Source organism: Anopheles arabiensis, chromosome 3 (genome assembly GCF_016920715.1).
Source record: "Anopheles arabiensis isolate DONGOLA chromosome 3, AaraD3, whole genome shotgun sequence".
Classification (NCBI taxonomy): Eukaryota; Metazoa; Arthropoda; class Insecta; order Diptera; family Culicidae; genus Anopheles; species Anopheles arabiensis.
In genome coordinates this window covers 77692202-77711000 of record NC_053518.1, presented here as the reverse complement: position 1 = coordinate 77711000, position 18799 = coordinate 77692202, and the positions used below count along the sequence as shown (strand labels likewise).

At 48.6% G+C, this 18799-nt stretch overlaps 1 protein-coding gene across 1 annotated transcript in view; it reads right to left on the bottom strand.

Moving 5' to 3' along the window:
• The window catches only part of LOC120902652 (protein patched), a 40431-nt gene that overhangs the window by 2494 nt on the left and 19138 nt on the right, over positions 1 to 18799 (bottom strand). Inside the window, exons 3-4 of the mRNA XM_040311597.1 lie at positions 2647 to 3197; positions 667 to 2572 (exon numbers count right to left, since the gene is read on the bottom strand). Coding sequence (XP_040167531.1) covers positions 667 to 2572; positions 2647 to 3197 — 2457 coding nt within the window. The remainder of the gene's footprint in view (positions 1 to 666; positions 2573 to 2646; positions 3198 to 18799) is intronic.

The window sequence follows — 18799 nt, the reverse complement described above, 5'->3', positions numbered from 1 at the left end:
TCGGACCAACCCGATTCTGATTTCGTGTTTGGATTCAATCCCAGTGCCGATTCCGATGCTGGATTCTGGATTCGATTCCAAACCCGATTCCGATTCCGGACTCGATTCCAATTACGGATCGGAAACGATTCCGATTAGGGATCAGATTCCGATTCTGATTCCGGATCCGACTCCGAATCCGCTTCCGAATCCGGAACCATTTCCGAAGCCGAATCCGATTCCGGACCCGAACTCAATTCAAAAGCCAATTCCGGACCCGATTCCGTTTCCGAACCAAATTCCGAATACGAACCCGATTCCGATTCCGGATTCGATTCCAATTACGAACCGGATTCTGATTCCGGAAACGATTCCGATTCGGGATCTAATTCCGATTCTGATTCCGGATCCGGATCTGATTCCGATTCCGCTTCTGATTCCGAACCCGATTCCGATTCCGAAACCATTTCCGAAGCCGATTTCGATTCTGTACCCGATCTCGATTCCGGAACCTATTTCGATTCCGGAACCAATTCTGGGACCGATTCCGATTCCCCATTCGATTCCAAACCTACTATCCGGAATCGATTTCAGAAATCTTCGGAGCTGTACGGAATCGATTCCGACGAAATCTTCATTTCTCCCATCACTACAACTAATGCTCCTCTCTCTCTCTCACACACTCACCTGCGAAGCACCGTAAGCGAGCACATCGTTCCAGGCCCAAGCGGACAGGTAGTTGTAGAACGCTTCCGGATTGATCACACCCTCCGAGTCGACCAGCCGCACCTGCGTCACCAAACTCTTGTCGATCGGGTTGTCCACGTGCCCCGTCTGGACCAGCAGCTTGTACGCCAGGATCGCATCATTGCTCGCGTTCGAGTACCACCGTTCCTGCGTGATCCGTCCCTCCCGATAGTCCCGATCAAACGCACGCTGCAAATTCACCAACCAATCGCGGAACAAGCTCAACCAAAAGTCCGGCAGGCCTCCGTTATCGTTCTTGATCACGTGCGAAACGCGCACGAACGCTTCGTGGTACTCGTGCAGCAGCTTCTGATTGTTCGGATACTCAAAATCGCCCTGCGTGACGGCAAACATGCTGTAGAAGCCGAAAAGCTTGCCCTGCACGCTCAGGAAACGGTGCTCGTTCGTGTTTTGCGGAACGAGGTCCGTGAGTTCGAGTCCGTCCGGGAGCTTCATGGACGCGAATAGGGAGACGCCAACGATGCCTGATAGTAGCAGCATCCCGAACACCTTCACCGAGCTGCGCGTAATGAACGGAGCGTAGTATTTGATCGCAAATCGGGACAGCGAGAAGCTGAGGCACGATTTCGACTGACACTCGATCAGTGTCTCTTCCTCGTGGCGTTGCGCTTCGATGTTGTTTTGCGGCTGCTGCTGCTGCTGCTGTGGCTGTTGCGGTTGCTGATGGTAATGGTAGCTGCGCTGCGTGTTGAGGTCGTGCGTGGTGCTCGGGAGCGCTGGCAGGCAGCAGCAAAGCACATCCGCCCGCCCGGACCGTCGGCGGCGCAGATCGAGCGAAATCATTGCCGGGAACACGAGCAGCACGGCGGCCAGGTTGAACACCGTCAGGATCGCACCCTGGAAGCAGAAGACGCGCAGTGCCGGCACCGGGATGAGGGTGGCCGCAAAGAACGACCCTGCCGTCGACGCCCCGGCAAACAGTACGCTCAGCCCTGCCTTCTTCAGCACCTGGCCCGTCTGTTCGCTCGTATCGCGCTCCGCGTACGCATGCGTCAGCACAAAGATATGATCAACGCCGAGCCCGAGCGCGAGAAACGGAATGACCTGCGTCGTGGCGGCATTGAAAGCGATCCCAAGCAGCGCACAGAAGCCCAGCCCGGCGGCTGTCGTTACAGTGATTAACAACACACCAGCCACACCGACTCCACTCTGTCCATTGATGCCATCCTTCCAGCGCAGCAACGTACAAGCCGTGTACAGCAAAATAATCGCAATACCAATCCCAAGGCTGATCGGGTTCGGGTTAGAGTGTTTCCCAAGTATATCGTCCAACGTCGCCGACGAAAACGCGTACACCCCATAGTACGACAGCGGTTTCACCTCCGTCTGCATGATTTTGTTCACCTCGGCGGAAAACTTCTTCTGCCAAGCGTTCAGCACCTCGGCCGCCTTGTCCGGGTTCCACCCAATGTGGTGCACCTTGTAGTGATTGTTCCAGTAGTCGTACAGTTCCCGTTCGCCCATCAGCTGAATGACCGTCTGCAGCGCTTTCGCCGACCGGAGATGGTGCGTGCGGTTGCGTACCGCACCACCAACGACGAGCTCTTCCGGCCAGTGCATATACTTGGCGGCAAAGCCATAGCAACCGCCGGTAAGGCTCGCGCCAATGTCCGGTACCTGGCCCGACTTTTTGTTCGGTGCCGTATCGGGACACTGCTTGTCTTTCGGGTTGAGGCAGGGTTTCTCCGTGTAGCCGGTGCTGATGCCGGCCCGCTTCATGTACTGCTCGAGCGTTTCGAACGGGAACTGGTAGTTCTGCGCCTTGATGTCCTTCAGCAGCGTCTGGGGGTTGAGCGAGGTCCACTGCACTTTGTTCGTTTGGCCACTAGAAAGCAAGCGAAAAAGGAAAAACAGCAAATTAAAATGTGAAAACACAGCTAGATTGAGTTCAAAACTTACGGTATATGGACGGGATACTTTGGCCCCAGCAGCTTGCTGCCCTCCCAGAAACAGTCCAGCGGCGTGATGATCGCGCACGGTATGATGTTCTCGAAGATCTGCTCGATAAAGTGCGTATCGAAGCTCGGTATGCTGGGCGAGTAGCACATGTCCTTGAGGCTCCACGTGATGTCGTACATGTGCACCGTCACCGAGATCGCTTTCTTCACCACGTCCAGGTGCGTCAGTAGCGCGTTCGGGTGCAGTATCGAGGCGTCCATATCTTTGGGCGTTTGGATTAGCAGCTGGTGCGTGGAGGAGTCCATCTCGCCGAGCGATTTCTGCGTGTAGGCTAGCTCATGCTCGAGCGAACCACCTTCCTGTATCCAGAGCTGATGCACTTTCGAGTGGACCGTGGCCGATTTCAGCCCGACGCAGAACGTGCTGAGTACCAGTATCGCCACGAATAGGACCTTGCCGGCGTGCTTCTGTATCGAACAGCCGAGGTTGTAGAGATAGGACTGGAAGAGGGAGCGCATGTACACTGAGGACCTTCTCCCCCGTGCTTTACCCTGTTGGAATCGGAAGCAGAAAGTGCCGGAATTAGTATAATGTTTTAGAATGCTGAAACTCAAAGATCTTCTCAAAGACTCGCTTAGAATTGGTGAAGAGGACCTATGGTATCTTCTCACAGAACTAAACAAGAAGTTAATTCCACTTAACCAGAAGTTTTAGAATAAAGTTTTATAATGTTGAAATTAAAAGATCTTCTCAAAGACTCGCTTAGAATTGGTGAAGAGGACCTATGGTATCTTCTCACAGAACTAAACAAGAAGTTAATTCCACTTAACCAGAAGTTTTAGAATAAAGTTTTATAATGTTGAAATTAAAAGATCTTCTCAAAGACTCGCTTAGAATTGGTGAAGAGGCCCTAAGGTCCTATGGTATCTTCTCACAGAACTAAACAAGAAGTTAATTCCACTTAACCAGAAGCCCCACAACTCAACACCTTCCCATGGGGACACCCGATTGAAGGGCGCCTCGGTCGTGCAGGTTAATTGACTTCTTCACCAGGCACACACTCAAGCGAGAAGTGTAATTGAGCGTTAAAACTGAACTACCGCACATGACGCTTACTACTACTACGCTGATGATGATCACGATGATCATATGCCACCGCAGAGTAGCCCTGGAGAGGCTTCCCAATGTAAAGGTTAAACCGTCTTGCGAAGAGGTAAACTCCTGGGACGGTTTCATGTTGCAACTGCCGCCGTACCGTGATTTTGGTTACTCGACTGGAAAATCATGCCGTCCAACAGCACAACTGCTGACCGTCCACCGTCTTCTTACGTCTTCCTGAAAGGGTAACGGGTATCAAGTTTCCCAACAAACGACCCACCAAGACTCAACAACGACCAGGACCAGGGTTACCACAAAAACACCTTCTGTCCTGTCCTGGTCCTGTCCATTGGTAGAGGCTTAAAAGTGATGGAAGATCATGAGGATCATCTTCTTTCGATTCCCCCTTAACCGCTTTCATAAAGTCGAACCACAAGTCCCTCGGTAGGCTCACCTCCAGCAGGTAGAATTGTGGGGAAGCGTATTGTGTTACGATTTTGTTTGTGACCACCCAACGAATCACCTTTTTTCTCTCTTTCTCTCTCGTTAGTGAAGCAAACCTATAAAACCTTCTCTAAAAGCACATGAAGCCTTGCCCGATATTGTTTGTGGGTTTGCGCGACAATCATATGCTCCACTCTGAACGGGTAACATCTGGAAGGCGTGGTGATCTTGATTTGCCGCTGGCAGCTCCGACCGATCAAATCGATCGTGTTGCGTTGTTTTGCAAACAGCTTCCGTAATTTTTTGAGCAAATGCTTCTGTACGATTCGCAAGCACCACACATCACAGGAGGCGCGTAATTCGGTTGACAACAGGAATATGGGGCCTTCGTTTTTTGGGCACGCCATATTGTGGACGAGTCAGAGTGAGATCTGATGGATCCCAATTTGAAGAGCTACGAAAAGATCATATTTCGGTGGGACAGCAGCACAGGATTTGGGACGTTATGAAGATCACCTGATCTTTCGATCAATACGGAGCAGTCCTACATACCAAGCATAGCATATAGCAGAGTTTCACACGGTCAATTCTTTCCCTATCTTTCGCTCTTTCTTTGGGATTGTAAGCATTGGAGCTCCAAATCGAGCGTATTCGCATCAATGTTGCGCCATCGCCTTCCAAAGAAGGGGGAATCTTCATCATTAAAAGCTCCATCCGCGAACGGACACATTCCTCTGGTGTGGTTCCACCATTTCTGAGATGAAAGGTGAAAAGCCAGACACAGAGAGAGAGAGTGAAAGAGAAGCAGAAGAAAAACCGCCAACAACGTCTGGGAACATCTTAATTAAAACAAATGTTTACGTCTTAATCTTCCGCCAGCGAGGTGCCGCGGAAATGTGATTTCTCCCCCTAAAACACGACCACGGCCGAACGATCAATCAAAAGGCCGAAGCTCCAGTACCTTACTAGGCACAAACCACCCCACCAGTCTCCACAAATTGAACCCTTGGGAATGGGATTGGTTGCTCGTTTTGCGCATCGAAAGGGGGGAATGAAATGAATCACCCTTTTCGGAGTTTCGCGGTGTGTGCTGGAATTTCACGGCACTCTTGGGGAAGGGCGGTTGAGGATTGCAGACCGGCGAGTACTCCTAAAGCTCCTAGTGGACCAGCGAGAGAAGGAAGATTAATCGAACGAGCGCCTCAGATGAGATGTCGCATTCAATCGGCCGACTAGCAGGAGAAAGCAAGTGAATGGAATAGATAAGGGGCTACAACCACAGGGTAAGTAAGACATTCGTTTGTAGGAAGAGAAGACAGCCTCTTTACACATCGCAACCAAGGCTGTGTAATGCGAGAGTGACGGCGAAATAGGCGAAAGGAAAGCGTCGTCCGCTCCATGATAAAGGGAATGGAACACCGCGGACTATGATCTAACTGTGTGCTCGAGCATTAGGCAGGGGGGAAAGGGTGCACAGAGAAGGTGTAGTGCCTACTCTCTTGGGTGGATTTTGTAGTTTCCCCTGGGTAAGCGCCGATCTCCGGGAACCGATACCGCACACGAAGGAGTAGAGATTTGTAGCACACTGGCATTAGATGATGATTCCGATAGACTCACAGAAAACTCGGCCATTGTTGTGTCCCATCCCTGATCGGTACGTGAGATGAATGAAGAGCCCGAGCCCTTCTTGTTCGTGGTCCTATTCTCCGCTATCCACACTCCCTCCTTTTCCGATCGGATGTCACCGCTTACGCATTTCCGTTAAGCTATCGATATAAATCAAAGATTAGCGCTCACCGGTTCCACCAGTGCGTGTAGCTAAACATATATATCGACTCCATCCGCCACACAGGAAACCGGAGCGCCGAGTGGGGTACCCAACTATTTCTCTGGAGATCACAAATAAGCTATGAATGGTTCCTTCGTTTCCGTTCCCATGGTGCATTGCTAGGCGCATAAGGGCAGAGGAGCATCCCAAGTGTACCGACCAATGACAAACAGCAACCATTGGGAAAGGGGGGCCTGCACATTCAACACAGTTCCCCTCTAAGTGATGAATGTGTAAAATGCTGTTTATTTGTGTATGCAAACACATAATTGCTGTACGGGCCGGGTTTCTGAGGGAGCTTGAGTTGAAATGAAGGGAACGGAGACACGCCAACCGAAGATAGACGAGTTTGGGAAGGAGACAGAAGAGAGCGTTCGGGCGGTCCCGGGGTACACACGCTCGGGAGTAGTAATGGACATTAATTACCAACAATGTATGTGTGTGAGTGCATGTTCGACGCAAACGGCTCATTAACATTGTCTGTTTATGCGCTTTTGTGTGTGGCAACGCCGGGTAGTCCTAACCATCTTGCCACCATGAACTTTGGGATATTCACGGCATACGACAACAGGCCCCGTGGGCTGGTCAGTACTTCCAGGAATCTTGCAATGTATGGGACACAGTTTTTAATGAGCTGAGACACAAATTAAGATGTAAATTGTAAGTAGTAGTTAGATTCACTCTAGCATATCCGATGCCATTGATTTCATTGGTGTAATGTCTGAACTTGTTTTGTAATTTGAGTTTTGAGGAAGTCTCACTACGATCTTGTGACTTCAACTTTCTCTTGTAATTCCTGTATCTTTGATTCGATTGATGTTTAAAAGTAATTGTATTCTAATGTGAAATTGCTCCAGATGTCTAAGTACCCTCTGATCTTCTCATTGATCTTACCACTTTCTCTTGCATTTCCGGTATCATTGATACGGTTTGGACAAGGTTATAGTTTGCATTCTAAAGTGACATTGCTTAAAACGTCTAGCGAGAGATGAAAGAACTCTACAGGAGTCAAAACATAAGCTATACAAACAGCCACAAGTCTGACTCGCACTGATCTTCTCATTGATCTTGTGACATTAAATTTCTTCTCGATCTCCATTTCCTTTGATTCGATTCAAGCGAGGTTATTGCCTTCAACTGCGACATTCGGTTAGCAGTAATCTTCCAACAGGTCTCTTCAATTGATCATGTGACCATTAATTGCTCTGCAAGATCACTTATTCTTCCCACACGCCAAGTACATCTAATTTCACTTTTCGCCCAGAGGGCAAGGCCATGACGCTGTCCGTGTAGTACAGAACGCATAAGACCAAGGAAACATCTGCCCAACAGCCCTAATAAGGCAGACTTTGCTTACACATCCATCCTCATCATCCTCATGATCATCATCACGGGATTGTGTGAATATTCAAAGAATTGTGTAAAACTAACATCCGCTTCTATTTCCATACGTCCCAGCGGTAGTGCGGCAAAGAAAAAGACCGCCTCGCCTCCACAACATTCCTACCCTTATACCGTGTTTTCATTGCCAGCGACGGTCTGCATGCGGCATCGGCAATATAGGGCCATAAATCGTGCAATCGTTACACGATGTTTTACGCTTTCAACGACGTTCCGGATGATTGGATGTGACGATGAGGAGCAGCGCAGGCATGCATCTTCGGGCCCTTCGCCGGGTTTTCCGGGATCCGACCCACGTTTGATTGCGGCCACTTCACAGACATAAAGCATAAAATGGCATACCATCTCTCTTCCCTCCACTCCCTGAGCTGCGTGTTTCGAATCTGTCTGCGTAGAAGACAGGCATCTTCTCTCTGACTCTCGGCAAACGCAAGAGGCATATGTTGCATTTACTTTCTGCAAAGCAAAGCCCTCGACTCTTGTAGTGTGACGATTTCTTTTGATGTTGACTCTGCACGTTCGACGCGTTTGTTGTCCCGCTTCGTGCCGAAACATTCTATCGATCGTCGACAAAAGCGACGACGAGCGAAAGAGAGAGAGCGCGAGAGCTCGTAATCCGAGATCTCGAGAAGTTTTTTCCGTTTCCTTCGTTTCCTCTCGCGCATCTAATGACTTCCTTCCTTCCAGGAAGCTACTGCCGTGATCCCTGCCCTTAACTCCGTTTGCGAAGCGCTGCCACCACCACCTCTTGCAGAGTTTGCGATCTTTTCCGTTATCTCTCCATCCGTCGTCTTCGCTTCCCAGCGTGTGATGGATTCTCTAATTTTCCGCTCAAAACAGCTTGTCGAATTGCGAAAACCTCGATCTTCTGCGCGCTTCGCTCTAATCCCAGCCAGGGCATTCCACTGTTGGATGATGCTGCTGGTGAGCCTCTAGCTTCTGAATGTGAAACGAAGTATTCAGGCGATATATCTACCTGCTGTGATAATAAATGATCTTTGCAAATTCCTCTCTTTTTTTGGTTTAGTTCGTTTGCTAACCTTATCCGTAAAGATCACGCTTCTCTCGGTTGGTAGATCCGAGGGTAGTAGTCGAGAAGGGAGGCTCCACTCTAAATAGAGACATCTGAAACTGATCCACCGATGAGATCAGGCTTTTTGAAAGCGTTTCAAAAGCTCTCTCTCTCTTGCTCCCTCTGTACCTCACAGACCACCACGGGGAATAGAGGGTTGTGTCTTTTGTCCGCTTGCTACCCAGCGGCTGATCTTTATGCGCGGCCTCTAAACTTTATCCCAAGGAAACGAGATTTACCCTTCCAGCTATCCTTTGCCTTCTCGCTCACGCTGTATCACTGTACCCTTTTGCTCTATCTATCAGTGCTGTGCGATAAAGCGAAATAAAACCCATCACACTCCCCCCCTCTGTCCCGAGATGAGACGCCGGAAAGCTGTGTGTGTGTGTGTCTTAGGTCTATAATAATGCTCGCTGGTCTTCAATGTTTTTTTAATGTCCTCCACTTCCCTATTCCACAACTCACTGTTGGCCACCAACGGTGGAGAGTCCTATCGTATAAGCGCTTACAACTCTTTTATGAGCACCAGCGGGAGGTCCGATACCTGTCGCCCGGTGAGTGAACTAGTCCGAAAGCGGCCAAGATCTCTCTTACTCTCTCCCTCTCAGTCTTATGCTTTTAAACATACACTTTTGAGACGACCTTCAGCGGCTGAAGTGAAGGATATCGTGCCGACGACCACCATAGTTGAGTGAAAGACATTCACACAGACTCTAGGTTCTCTATGATGATGGCGAGACACACACACAGCAAGCCGACACACGTGAGCGATAAGACATGAACCGAAAAACCCATTGGGTACGCATGTTAAGCCATTACAGCTTTCCGTGGGGTCTTCTCGACCACCACCATCACCAACACCAGGGCCAAGAACGCTTTCCAATTTTACATGGAGACGTACATCCGGTGATTTGAATATCTTTGGGTTGGGTTAGCTTAAGCTATCACCACAAAGCCAAATGGTAATGAGCGCGCTTGTATGTGCCCGATGAGATTGGGCTGGGCTCATCAAACAAGCTTTTCTTCCAGCAATAAACATCGTCCAATTCTGGCGGAAGATGCTCCATACCGGTACGGTTCTAAAGTCCCGGTCGTCCCCGTTACAGCCCGTAGTCGTACGGTTGGGTAATGCTGCCCAAGATTGGATTGGAGATGGGCATTACTTTATGGTTATTGCTGCATTCTTCCAGTCCGTGGGCTTTGCTTGAAGTTACCCTTCCAGGAAACGGTGCCATACCACCCAGAGAGCGTTGCAGTAGAGCACAATCCAAAACCCCGTCAATTGCAGTCTCCACGGGCTTGGATGAAAACATTCCATTACATCCGAGATGGGAGGTGCGTGTTGTAAAGTTGTCCCTTTTTGCCCTTTTTCGGAATGCGTTACTTGTGGTCCTTTTATATATCCGGTACAAGTGGTACACGTATTCCAAGGACCATTTGGGCGAGGTCACGCAAAAGCACAGAGCTCTTACAATCAACACGATCGCCAAGTTTATTGACACACTTTCGCCGGGCCCCGGGTGCACTAGCCCCGAAGGGGATAACCACTTATAAAATCGTTGGCATGTTTTGATTGCACCCTATTGGAAGCAAAGACACATATACACACACACCGAGGGGCTGGTAGCCTTGGTAGAAAAGGTGGGACACGCAAAACGCAGAGCCGTTTTATGAGTGCAGAAAAGGAACGGTTTCCAGAAGGTCGAATGGAATGTGCGACGATCCCACAACATACCGAAGCTGACGTTACGGCAAACAAAACCACCGGGTGGTTGGCTGATCCGCAACGCGTTGCCTCCATGTGACATGGGTCGTCTACAACAAAAGGAGTGGTCCTCGTCCTTGAAATTGAGCGATTGAGCGTACGAAATCCCATCATAAATCCGATTATACCTTAGAAGCTTATCCTTTGCAGGTTGCAAAGTTGCACATCTGCAACAAGGACACAACGAAAGCTGAACCTAAAATGCTTTTATTGGAAGGCTCAACAGAGTGACCCAGAGGAGAAAACAGGATCAAGGGTACAGGGAACGATCGTTGGTGTCGTTAAGAAATACACAACAACGGAATAAATATTTTCAGTCAACCAACATGTTTTCACAAGCTAAAACATCCCCCGGATTGGACCTTGAAACTTTCGAGCCAAACACGCTTAGCTACCGTTATTAAAAGCTTTTAAAAACCATTTTCGATTTGCCCAAGGCCGACTTCCTCAAGACCCGGGGGGAAAACGTTTTACCAAACTTTTACTGCTAATTAATGCAATAGTCGTAATGCAGTCCACCTTTTATTTGGTGTTCGTCCCTTTAAGGCAAAACCCAAAAACCCGCGCGTACACGTTCTCAACTAAAATCGAAATCCAATCGGCCGAAATGCTTTTGCCCGCCAGCCCGCCGCCGCTACACAAATCATCCGACGGGGACCGCTAATAATTTGTGCTTCGTGAAAACGTGAAACGGAAAATGTACAAAACCGTAAAACCGAACCCTCGTTTGGGGAGAGTGGATAGGGAAGAAGAGCAACGGAGTTCCCCCGCACGTTTGGATGATTTATTGCAAAATTATTGGAAACCCAAAAAAAAAACCCCGAAAGGAAATCCAATCTTCGTAGCCATGGAACGCGCACGGGCTCGCGCAAAAGGTCGGACAAGGTTTCGGTAGGTAAATAATGAAAAGGTGTATCCCACAAATGAGGACGATCCTCGTGCAGAAGGCACCGCACCAGGGGCACGGTTCTGTGGCTTAGAATTAGCTCCCGGAGTAAGAGGGAGAATGAGAACGGTCCAGGTTCTTATGATTTGTTTTCGTTGTACGTTTTTTTTCGGCTCTTTTTTCCACGAAACTTTTGCACAAAATTAGGAGCAGATGTGTGTCCGTCTGGTCCGTATGTCCGGGAGCGGGTTTTCTTCCCTTCTTCTAATGGAGTTGTGGACCCGAGATACCTGCGATGGACGGTGGTTGTTGTTAGTTGCATAAAATCGACACATTCCAACCATTCCTCTATCAGCCCGGTTTGGTCAATTACGTGGAATCATAATGATTGAAATCTCAATCCCTCGAAACGAACCCAATTCTAAGACCACCACCACACGGCACTAATGAACTCTACGCCTGTGTTCCCCTGGGCTGAAACATTTCAACGATCCTCTTTCCTTCAACGCATATCTTCATTAAATGTGCTTTTTGGGAATTTCAAAGCTTAAAACCTCAAAACCATCTCACATTCCATCACCCAACAAAAGGCTCAGTGACATTAAATTATGCTCTCGGAGTCCACACTCCCGCAAACACCCCTGGCTGTACGAGGAGTGGACATTTTTATGTTAATTGATTAAGCATGTTAATATTTACGATCAACCCCCGGCATCATCCCGCTTCTCCACAGAGAGCTCTCGATTTCATCGTTGTCGCTAAGGGAAATCAATATCCCGCTCCTCCGTGGGACACATTCCTCGGCGACTCCGGACTCTTCCGCGTAATGATCTTCCCATTTTGTTTTATGCTAAATTAAGAAAGGTAAAGCCATTCTAGACTAGGATTTTAGCTCCGCTTACGCACACGTAATAGGAGAAAGGAAGACCTTGCTGACCACCCCAGAGGAATGGTATGAGTTTAAACGGGTGAGAATGACGCGAGAGCCTAACTTGGATCGCTCCACTCAAGATCGAAGGCATGATCTTCGCGCGGGGTCTCGCGCAACCTCCATATCATCCCAGAAGGCACATGCAAATTCCATTCCAAGCGTTATGCGAGATGCGTAACGGATATATTTCACTCTCGCACGTTCCCCCAAAACCTACAGCAGCGACTACTACTAAACGCACGATATCTCGTGTGCCTTTGATGCTTCAAAACCTCTCGCTCCAAAACCGTGCGCCAGCACAGTTGAAGAAGGACTGCGCCCCGGGAGGAGGAGTGTGTTTCTTTTCCACCCTTTTCTTCTGTGCCGCTACACAACAACAACACATCATCATCATCCCACCGTTGGCGGCGGCCGCTTCGGAGGACGAGTCTGGACAACTTCATCAAACCATCAACTCTCATCGAGCCGACCCCTTGCTTGCTTCACTATATCTTCGGTGGCCGTTTTTTTTCTTCTCTCTCTCTCGTGTGGCCTGCCCTCTCCGTCGTCATCTTCGCCGGTGGCGGTCGCGAGGTTTTGTGAAGGAAAGTTGATTTGGTTTGGGAAAATTATAGTGAACCGGTTGTTATGCCTTCCCAGGATCCCCTTGTCTGTACCGACTTCCCGTTCCCTTCCTGCTGCTTTGTTCCTGTGTGCGTGTGTGTGTGATCTCTCTTTCTCTCTCTCCTCTTATTATGCCCCCAAGCGTTCCAAAAGGCACGGTGGTATCCACGAGAGCGAGATAAATAAGACGTCGTCAGGTGTGCCCCGGTCGGTCGTCGGCCATCACATGTACACCACCCCCCGGAGGAGCCGCACCGATCTCGGCAGTGCGTTGAGCATCCACCCTTATCTTTGATGTCTTTCTTTCGTGTCTCCCTTCCTTTTGTACATGTGCGTGCCCGGCGTGTGGCTCTGTGTGGGGTTGTGGTCTTGTATTTTGTGTTTTTTTCCACCCCGATCTTCTCTGCGGAATCAATTGCTCTTCCCTTTAGAAGGCGAGCTACGCACAGAGCGCAACATAGCGCTGCCGTCTCTTCTCCCCGCCCGAGTGGACTCCCTTCTGGACGAGTTCCTGGAAATTGTGTCAAATTCTAGGAAATTAAGGAAATTTATGCTTCTTACCTAGCAATTAGCCATCCCAACCCCTTCGACTTCGACTCCTCCACCGTCGTGTATTCTACACCCTTTTTTCCATGTGGAGGTTCCCACCACACACACGCGCGAACAGGGCGACGTCGACGTGATCATCAACGTGGGGGCAAGCGCGAGCGAAAGACAACAAACAGGAGATCAGTTTCAGCTCACACATTTTATCTTGCACGGGCACGTAGTAGGCGATCTTATCGCTTATGCATCATGCGTGTATATCAAGTTCATCATATGTAATATTCAAATGTTCACAGACCTAACCAGCAAAGAGAGACAGAGAGGGACACTTTTGTTCGTTGAAAACATTGTTTCGTTGTACATCCTTGCATCTTCAAATCCTTCCAACATATGCGTGTTTCAAAGTTCCCTGGAAATGAAACCCATCAATAAGAATCTCCTCGACCCTAATTCCTAATGGGACCTTACCCTTGAAGGCTATGAAAGTCAAGCAGGCAACAAAATAGGACCGTTCAATAGAACCTTCAGCAATGTGTCCAGTATCGTCAACAGCTCCGATGAAGACCTTCACAAAGTTAATGAAGTTGACCTGTCACACTGTGGAAAGATCCCTAAATACACCCAAGGCTGCAACAGGAAAAGGACCTCCCCCGGGGATAGAAACATCACGATCAGAATTCTGGCGAAACCCCTAACCTGACCTAACCTTGCTAAAATGTACGCCCTTCTAGAGATCCTTCTTGCCTTTTTCTAGAGAAATTCTTACAGATACAGCAACAAGTTCAGAAGGGTAGGAATGCAACCATTTGACAGAGAATTGATTGGGAGACCTTCTCGGGATGCATCCCACACACAAACACACCATTACTTTCGTGCTGTGAGTAAGTCCGTCCCAACCCGACACACATGTTGCAGCACTCGTCAGGTTCACCTTCTAAGAAAACCGATCTCGGCAGAGGGACAACGATCAGAAAACATCCTGGAACAAAACGTTTAAGAAGCGCTTGCTCCAAATACTCCCAGGTCAAGCCGACAGAGCTGTGCCGCCGCCGTCGCCGCCGACGGGTACAGCTGTTACGGAAAGTCGGAAGCAACCATTCCCGAAATTTGGTAGAACACAAAAAAGCGACCCAACACATCCATGCCTCGGATGTCTCGCAAGTTAATCGGTTTTTTGCTCGGATGATGATGTCTACACATTTAGGCCTAGCATCACCCGGCCGATCGAGATGAAAACGATGTTGTTGATGGTGATGATGATGATGTGGTTTGATGATGTAATCCACCGCAGAGAGAGCTCGATCGAACCACCCGTAAGCAGTACCGAAAGCCTCAAAACATAGACATTAGCGGCGTAGGGTTGGGCGACTCGCGTACGCCCCGACGACGCCCCTAATCGATCCGGGTTACTCTCATCTTCCCGCCCGTCCCCGCGTGCCGCAAGATGTTGGTCGACCACGGGGGTTTTGTTTTTTCTTTCGACTCGCTCGATTCCTAAACTCAGATGTCTTAACCACGGCAGGGCCGCATCATGCCTCTGATCTTGCCTATTCGGGTTGCTCGATCTCTCTGTCTCTGACGATGTTCTTCCATCCCGCATTCTCGCGCCACGGCCGAAAAGATCGCCATAACTAATGTGCGCCTTTGATGGGAAAGAAGTCGTGTTCTTCTTTCTCCTTTGGCGCCTTTCCGCCCTCTTTGGTGTCCGGTTGGTGCCGGTGTCGGCCGCCTTTAAATTATGTTCCGATAATTTCTTAATATAATTTTCTCATTCCTCCTGCACCGCGCGCTTTGCGGTCCCATCCAGGGCGTGTGCAGTACACCCTGGCTTTGCGGTTGGTCGCTCTGGAGATCATAACTTTGGCGGGATTTTACGTGCGTGGCCATCGGTGGTGGGTTGTTTTTCGCATGTGTTTGTGTGCGTGCGTGCCCGGCACGACCCACCACCCGGCAGCCGGCAGACGGACATCATTCATCCTGGCGTCTCATAATTTTCGGACCACGGGCATAATTATGCACTCGGTCCAAAATTTGGGTTTTGTGGCTGGAGTTTTAGTCTGCAGCAAATGGAACAAAAACCCCGCCGCCAGCCAACCACAGAAAGTGAACGAGAGCGTGCGTTTGCGGTTGAGAAATAAATGTCTATATTAGGTTTGGTTGTTTTTTTTTGTTGCGCTCCCTTCGCTTGGGGATATTACAGGGCAGCGATTCCGGTTGCATGTCGGGTAGGCATTACTGAGGGAATTACTGGAGCTTAAGGAACAAACAAACAAAAAAGGTTGCTTGAAACTGGAACTTCAGAAGTGCCTCAAAATGGTTTCAATTATCATTATTGCGCAGACGACTCAGGTTTGGAGTAATGAAGACGTTTAGAGAGGAAATTAAGGATAGCTGAGCTGGAGGTTTTTTATGTAATGTTACACAAATATTTAGGTACTAATTGGAAAGTCTCTCAATGCTTTGGTTTTCAATTCCAATTCCAATTATCCACACACACGATTCTATGCTCTGACGATCACTCACAGGATGCGGGTTCCAGCAGTTGAAATAACATGATCAAGTCCTATATGATCACATTCTACAAAAAAAGCAATGAAATGTGGTCTTAAGTGTGTTGAAAATCATGTAGAAGAAATTGAAAATTGTTGTGATTTTCAGCAAAATGTTCTTCATATCAGTATCTTGTTAGAACCCCTAAAAAACATTTCAACAATATTAATTCAAATAACAATATTCAACAGTTTGACTCTCTTGAAACGGAAATTTAGAAATCACAGATGAAGAATTCCGCCGTTAAACTGACCATAGAAACCCCTGTTCAAGCTAATAAACCAACATCAGGCGGAAGTTTATTGAGGTGTTAGCGCGCTTGTTTATTTCCTACCAGCTGATGAACGCCACGCACTTGTTGTTTTTGATGATGACCAGCTGTACTGATGTTGCTACTGCCGCTGGTGTTGTGGGCGAACATTCACGGGGACGGGACAACACACCGTATGATGCCCCCGAAATTTCAAGCGGAAGGGCATTACGGCGATGCATTCTTGTTAAGGAAATGGAGGTTGTAAAATACACAAATTCATTTCACCGACTGTTCCCTGGTTCAAGCAAGCGTGTATGTTTGCTGTCATAAAAAAAAACTAACTGTCAACTGTCTATGGCCCAGATTGAAAGACTTCCAATAAGGGAAGTGTCTCCTCCTGATGGTTTATTAAAATTCATCACCTACACACTTCACCTTTGCCTGCACACCGGATGTGGGCATACAATATGATGATCGTGAGCAAACGAGCTCATTACAGCCGTGATGAGGACGACAACATCCAATTGTCAAAAAAAAAAAAAAAAACGGCGGAGGAATAGCACAACAGATCGCTCGTGTTTTTACACCAAACAATAAACAAGCAGCAGGGGCTTTACAATTATTTTTTGTACAAAACCAAGCAAAACCGAAAACAGCGCACCGATCGTTTCCTGATTTCGTTTCCATCAACGTCGGATGTATATAAATAGAGCTTGCATGGGGGGAGATTTGAGAAGGTTCACCATGACAGCGAGAGGATTTTTCCGACACCGCAGAAGAAGGGGATGCGAGAGAGACTAATGAATGTGTCATGTCGAGATTGATTGAAGATTCTCACATTTCTCCTGGTAGTGGAGTGAAATCGATAGCAACTGCAATAGCATCTCGAGATCCACGGTTGAATAGTTGCTCTTCCTTCCTGTGTTCTAAACCGCACCCGGGAACGTGAAGAAAGTACACTTGGCATAGCAAGCACACGTGGTAACAGTGTGGATTGCATGCGGGCACACTGTGTTTGCCTCAACTCTTCCTCTTCACGGGAGGAGAACAACTCTGCGCGTTAGTAATTATGCTTCGCAGTAGCCCCGTGACAGAGGAATAAAGGGATGCAATCTTATTCTTCTGCCCTTCCGGGCTTCATGCCATCGAATCCAATCCAATTTTTTTTTTTGGGAGGCTCTGGAGATGGTAGTGAGTTTCATCATTAAGCGATGAGCATGCGATTTGTTACAAAGTAACGCTGGCAGGCAGGCAGGCACAGTCGTCCAACAAGATGTTGCTCCCCCTGTGCGAGCTGCGGAAAGGAAGCAGAGCCACACAGAGCAGGGAAAAACCCGCTCATCTCCACGTCAGTCAAACCATTTGCTTCTTGGGCTGCTTGTTGGCCCTTTCTTTCTAGGGATCGAGAATCATAAACACAACGAAAAAAAAAACACCGTTAAAAAGGGTTTACGCGAAACGCGAGACGCTTATCTACGGTCCTTGTCTGATTTGTGTGTGTGGTGGGCATTTAGAATAGTTTTTTTTCGCTCAACTGTCTTGTCGCCCCAAGACTGAAGCGAGAACGAACAAGAAATAAATATAAACGTATCCAGCGCGTATGATAAAGCGGTGTTTGTCCCTCTCTTCGTCGGAGGATCGCGTGCGTGCGTCTTGGCGTGTGTGTGTGTGTGGGCTGCCAAACAACATGCGCGCCGCCACACGACAATGTTAGAGCATAGCTTTCCACATACCACCACCACCACCGCCGCCGCATGCGATCGTCAACCCACACCCACGACCATTGGGTGAGTGGGATTATGCTCTTTTCTGTTTTGGGATCATTTTTCTTTTTTACCTCTTTCTCTCGCGGGGAGGTTTTTTTTGGGGAGAAAGATTTATTGTTCAGAGCCAAACCAGCATCCCCCCGTTTGCGCAGTTTAGATGTCTCTTCCCCCACCCAACAGCAGCTAGGGAAGGGAGGAAGATCAACCGATGACTTACTTCCATTTATTTTCATTTGGACGTTTGAACGAAGTGTTCCCTCTCTCTCAGCTTTTTTTTTGTTTCGCCCCTAAGTCAAATCGGTCGTGGGATTAAAGCGTTTGGAATCACAAACATTTTATTAGATCAACACAGCAACCCGCGGGGGGAGGGAAGGAGAACCGGAATATATCGACAGTCCAACAAGCGACACGGTCACCAAAAAACTACAATGTATTGTCGATCGCACACAACAAAGGGAGGAGGGAGGCAAAGGACACACCAAAGTAAGACATAAACACGGTTGGCCGCCTCGGCTAGCCAAAACCATACTTTACGGCCAAGCCACCCATGAAACACGCGCCGCTTGCTGCCATCGATCTTTGCGCGATCGGATGACAGCGGCCAAATCTGTCTCTGTCTGTGCTTGTATGTGTGTGGCTATAAATTGGATACAGAAAAAGGGAAGGGGAGGAAAGGGAGCAGCACCGAAACATGAACAAACGAACGAACAACCAACGGGCGGCTAGGCTGTAAGGGGGTATAAGGTTTCCCGAACATCGATGCTCACCCATTTCGGCCCACACCTTTTTACACAACCCGGCTGGGGACCCAATTGAATGCGCCCATTTCGCCGGATTAGCAGCACAGGGGGAAGAGGATTTTCCAATTCCAATTTCCGGTAGAATGTAGCTGTGAGGGAACGCAGACCACAGCAGAGTTGGGGTGACGACCACACGCAAAACCCTTCTTCCTCATCCTGTGCGAGCCACTGCTCGCGCTAGCCCATAAATTATGACACATTTAATCTGTT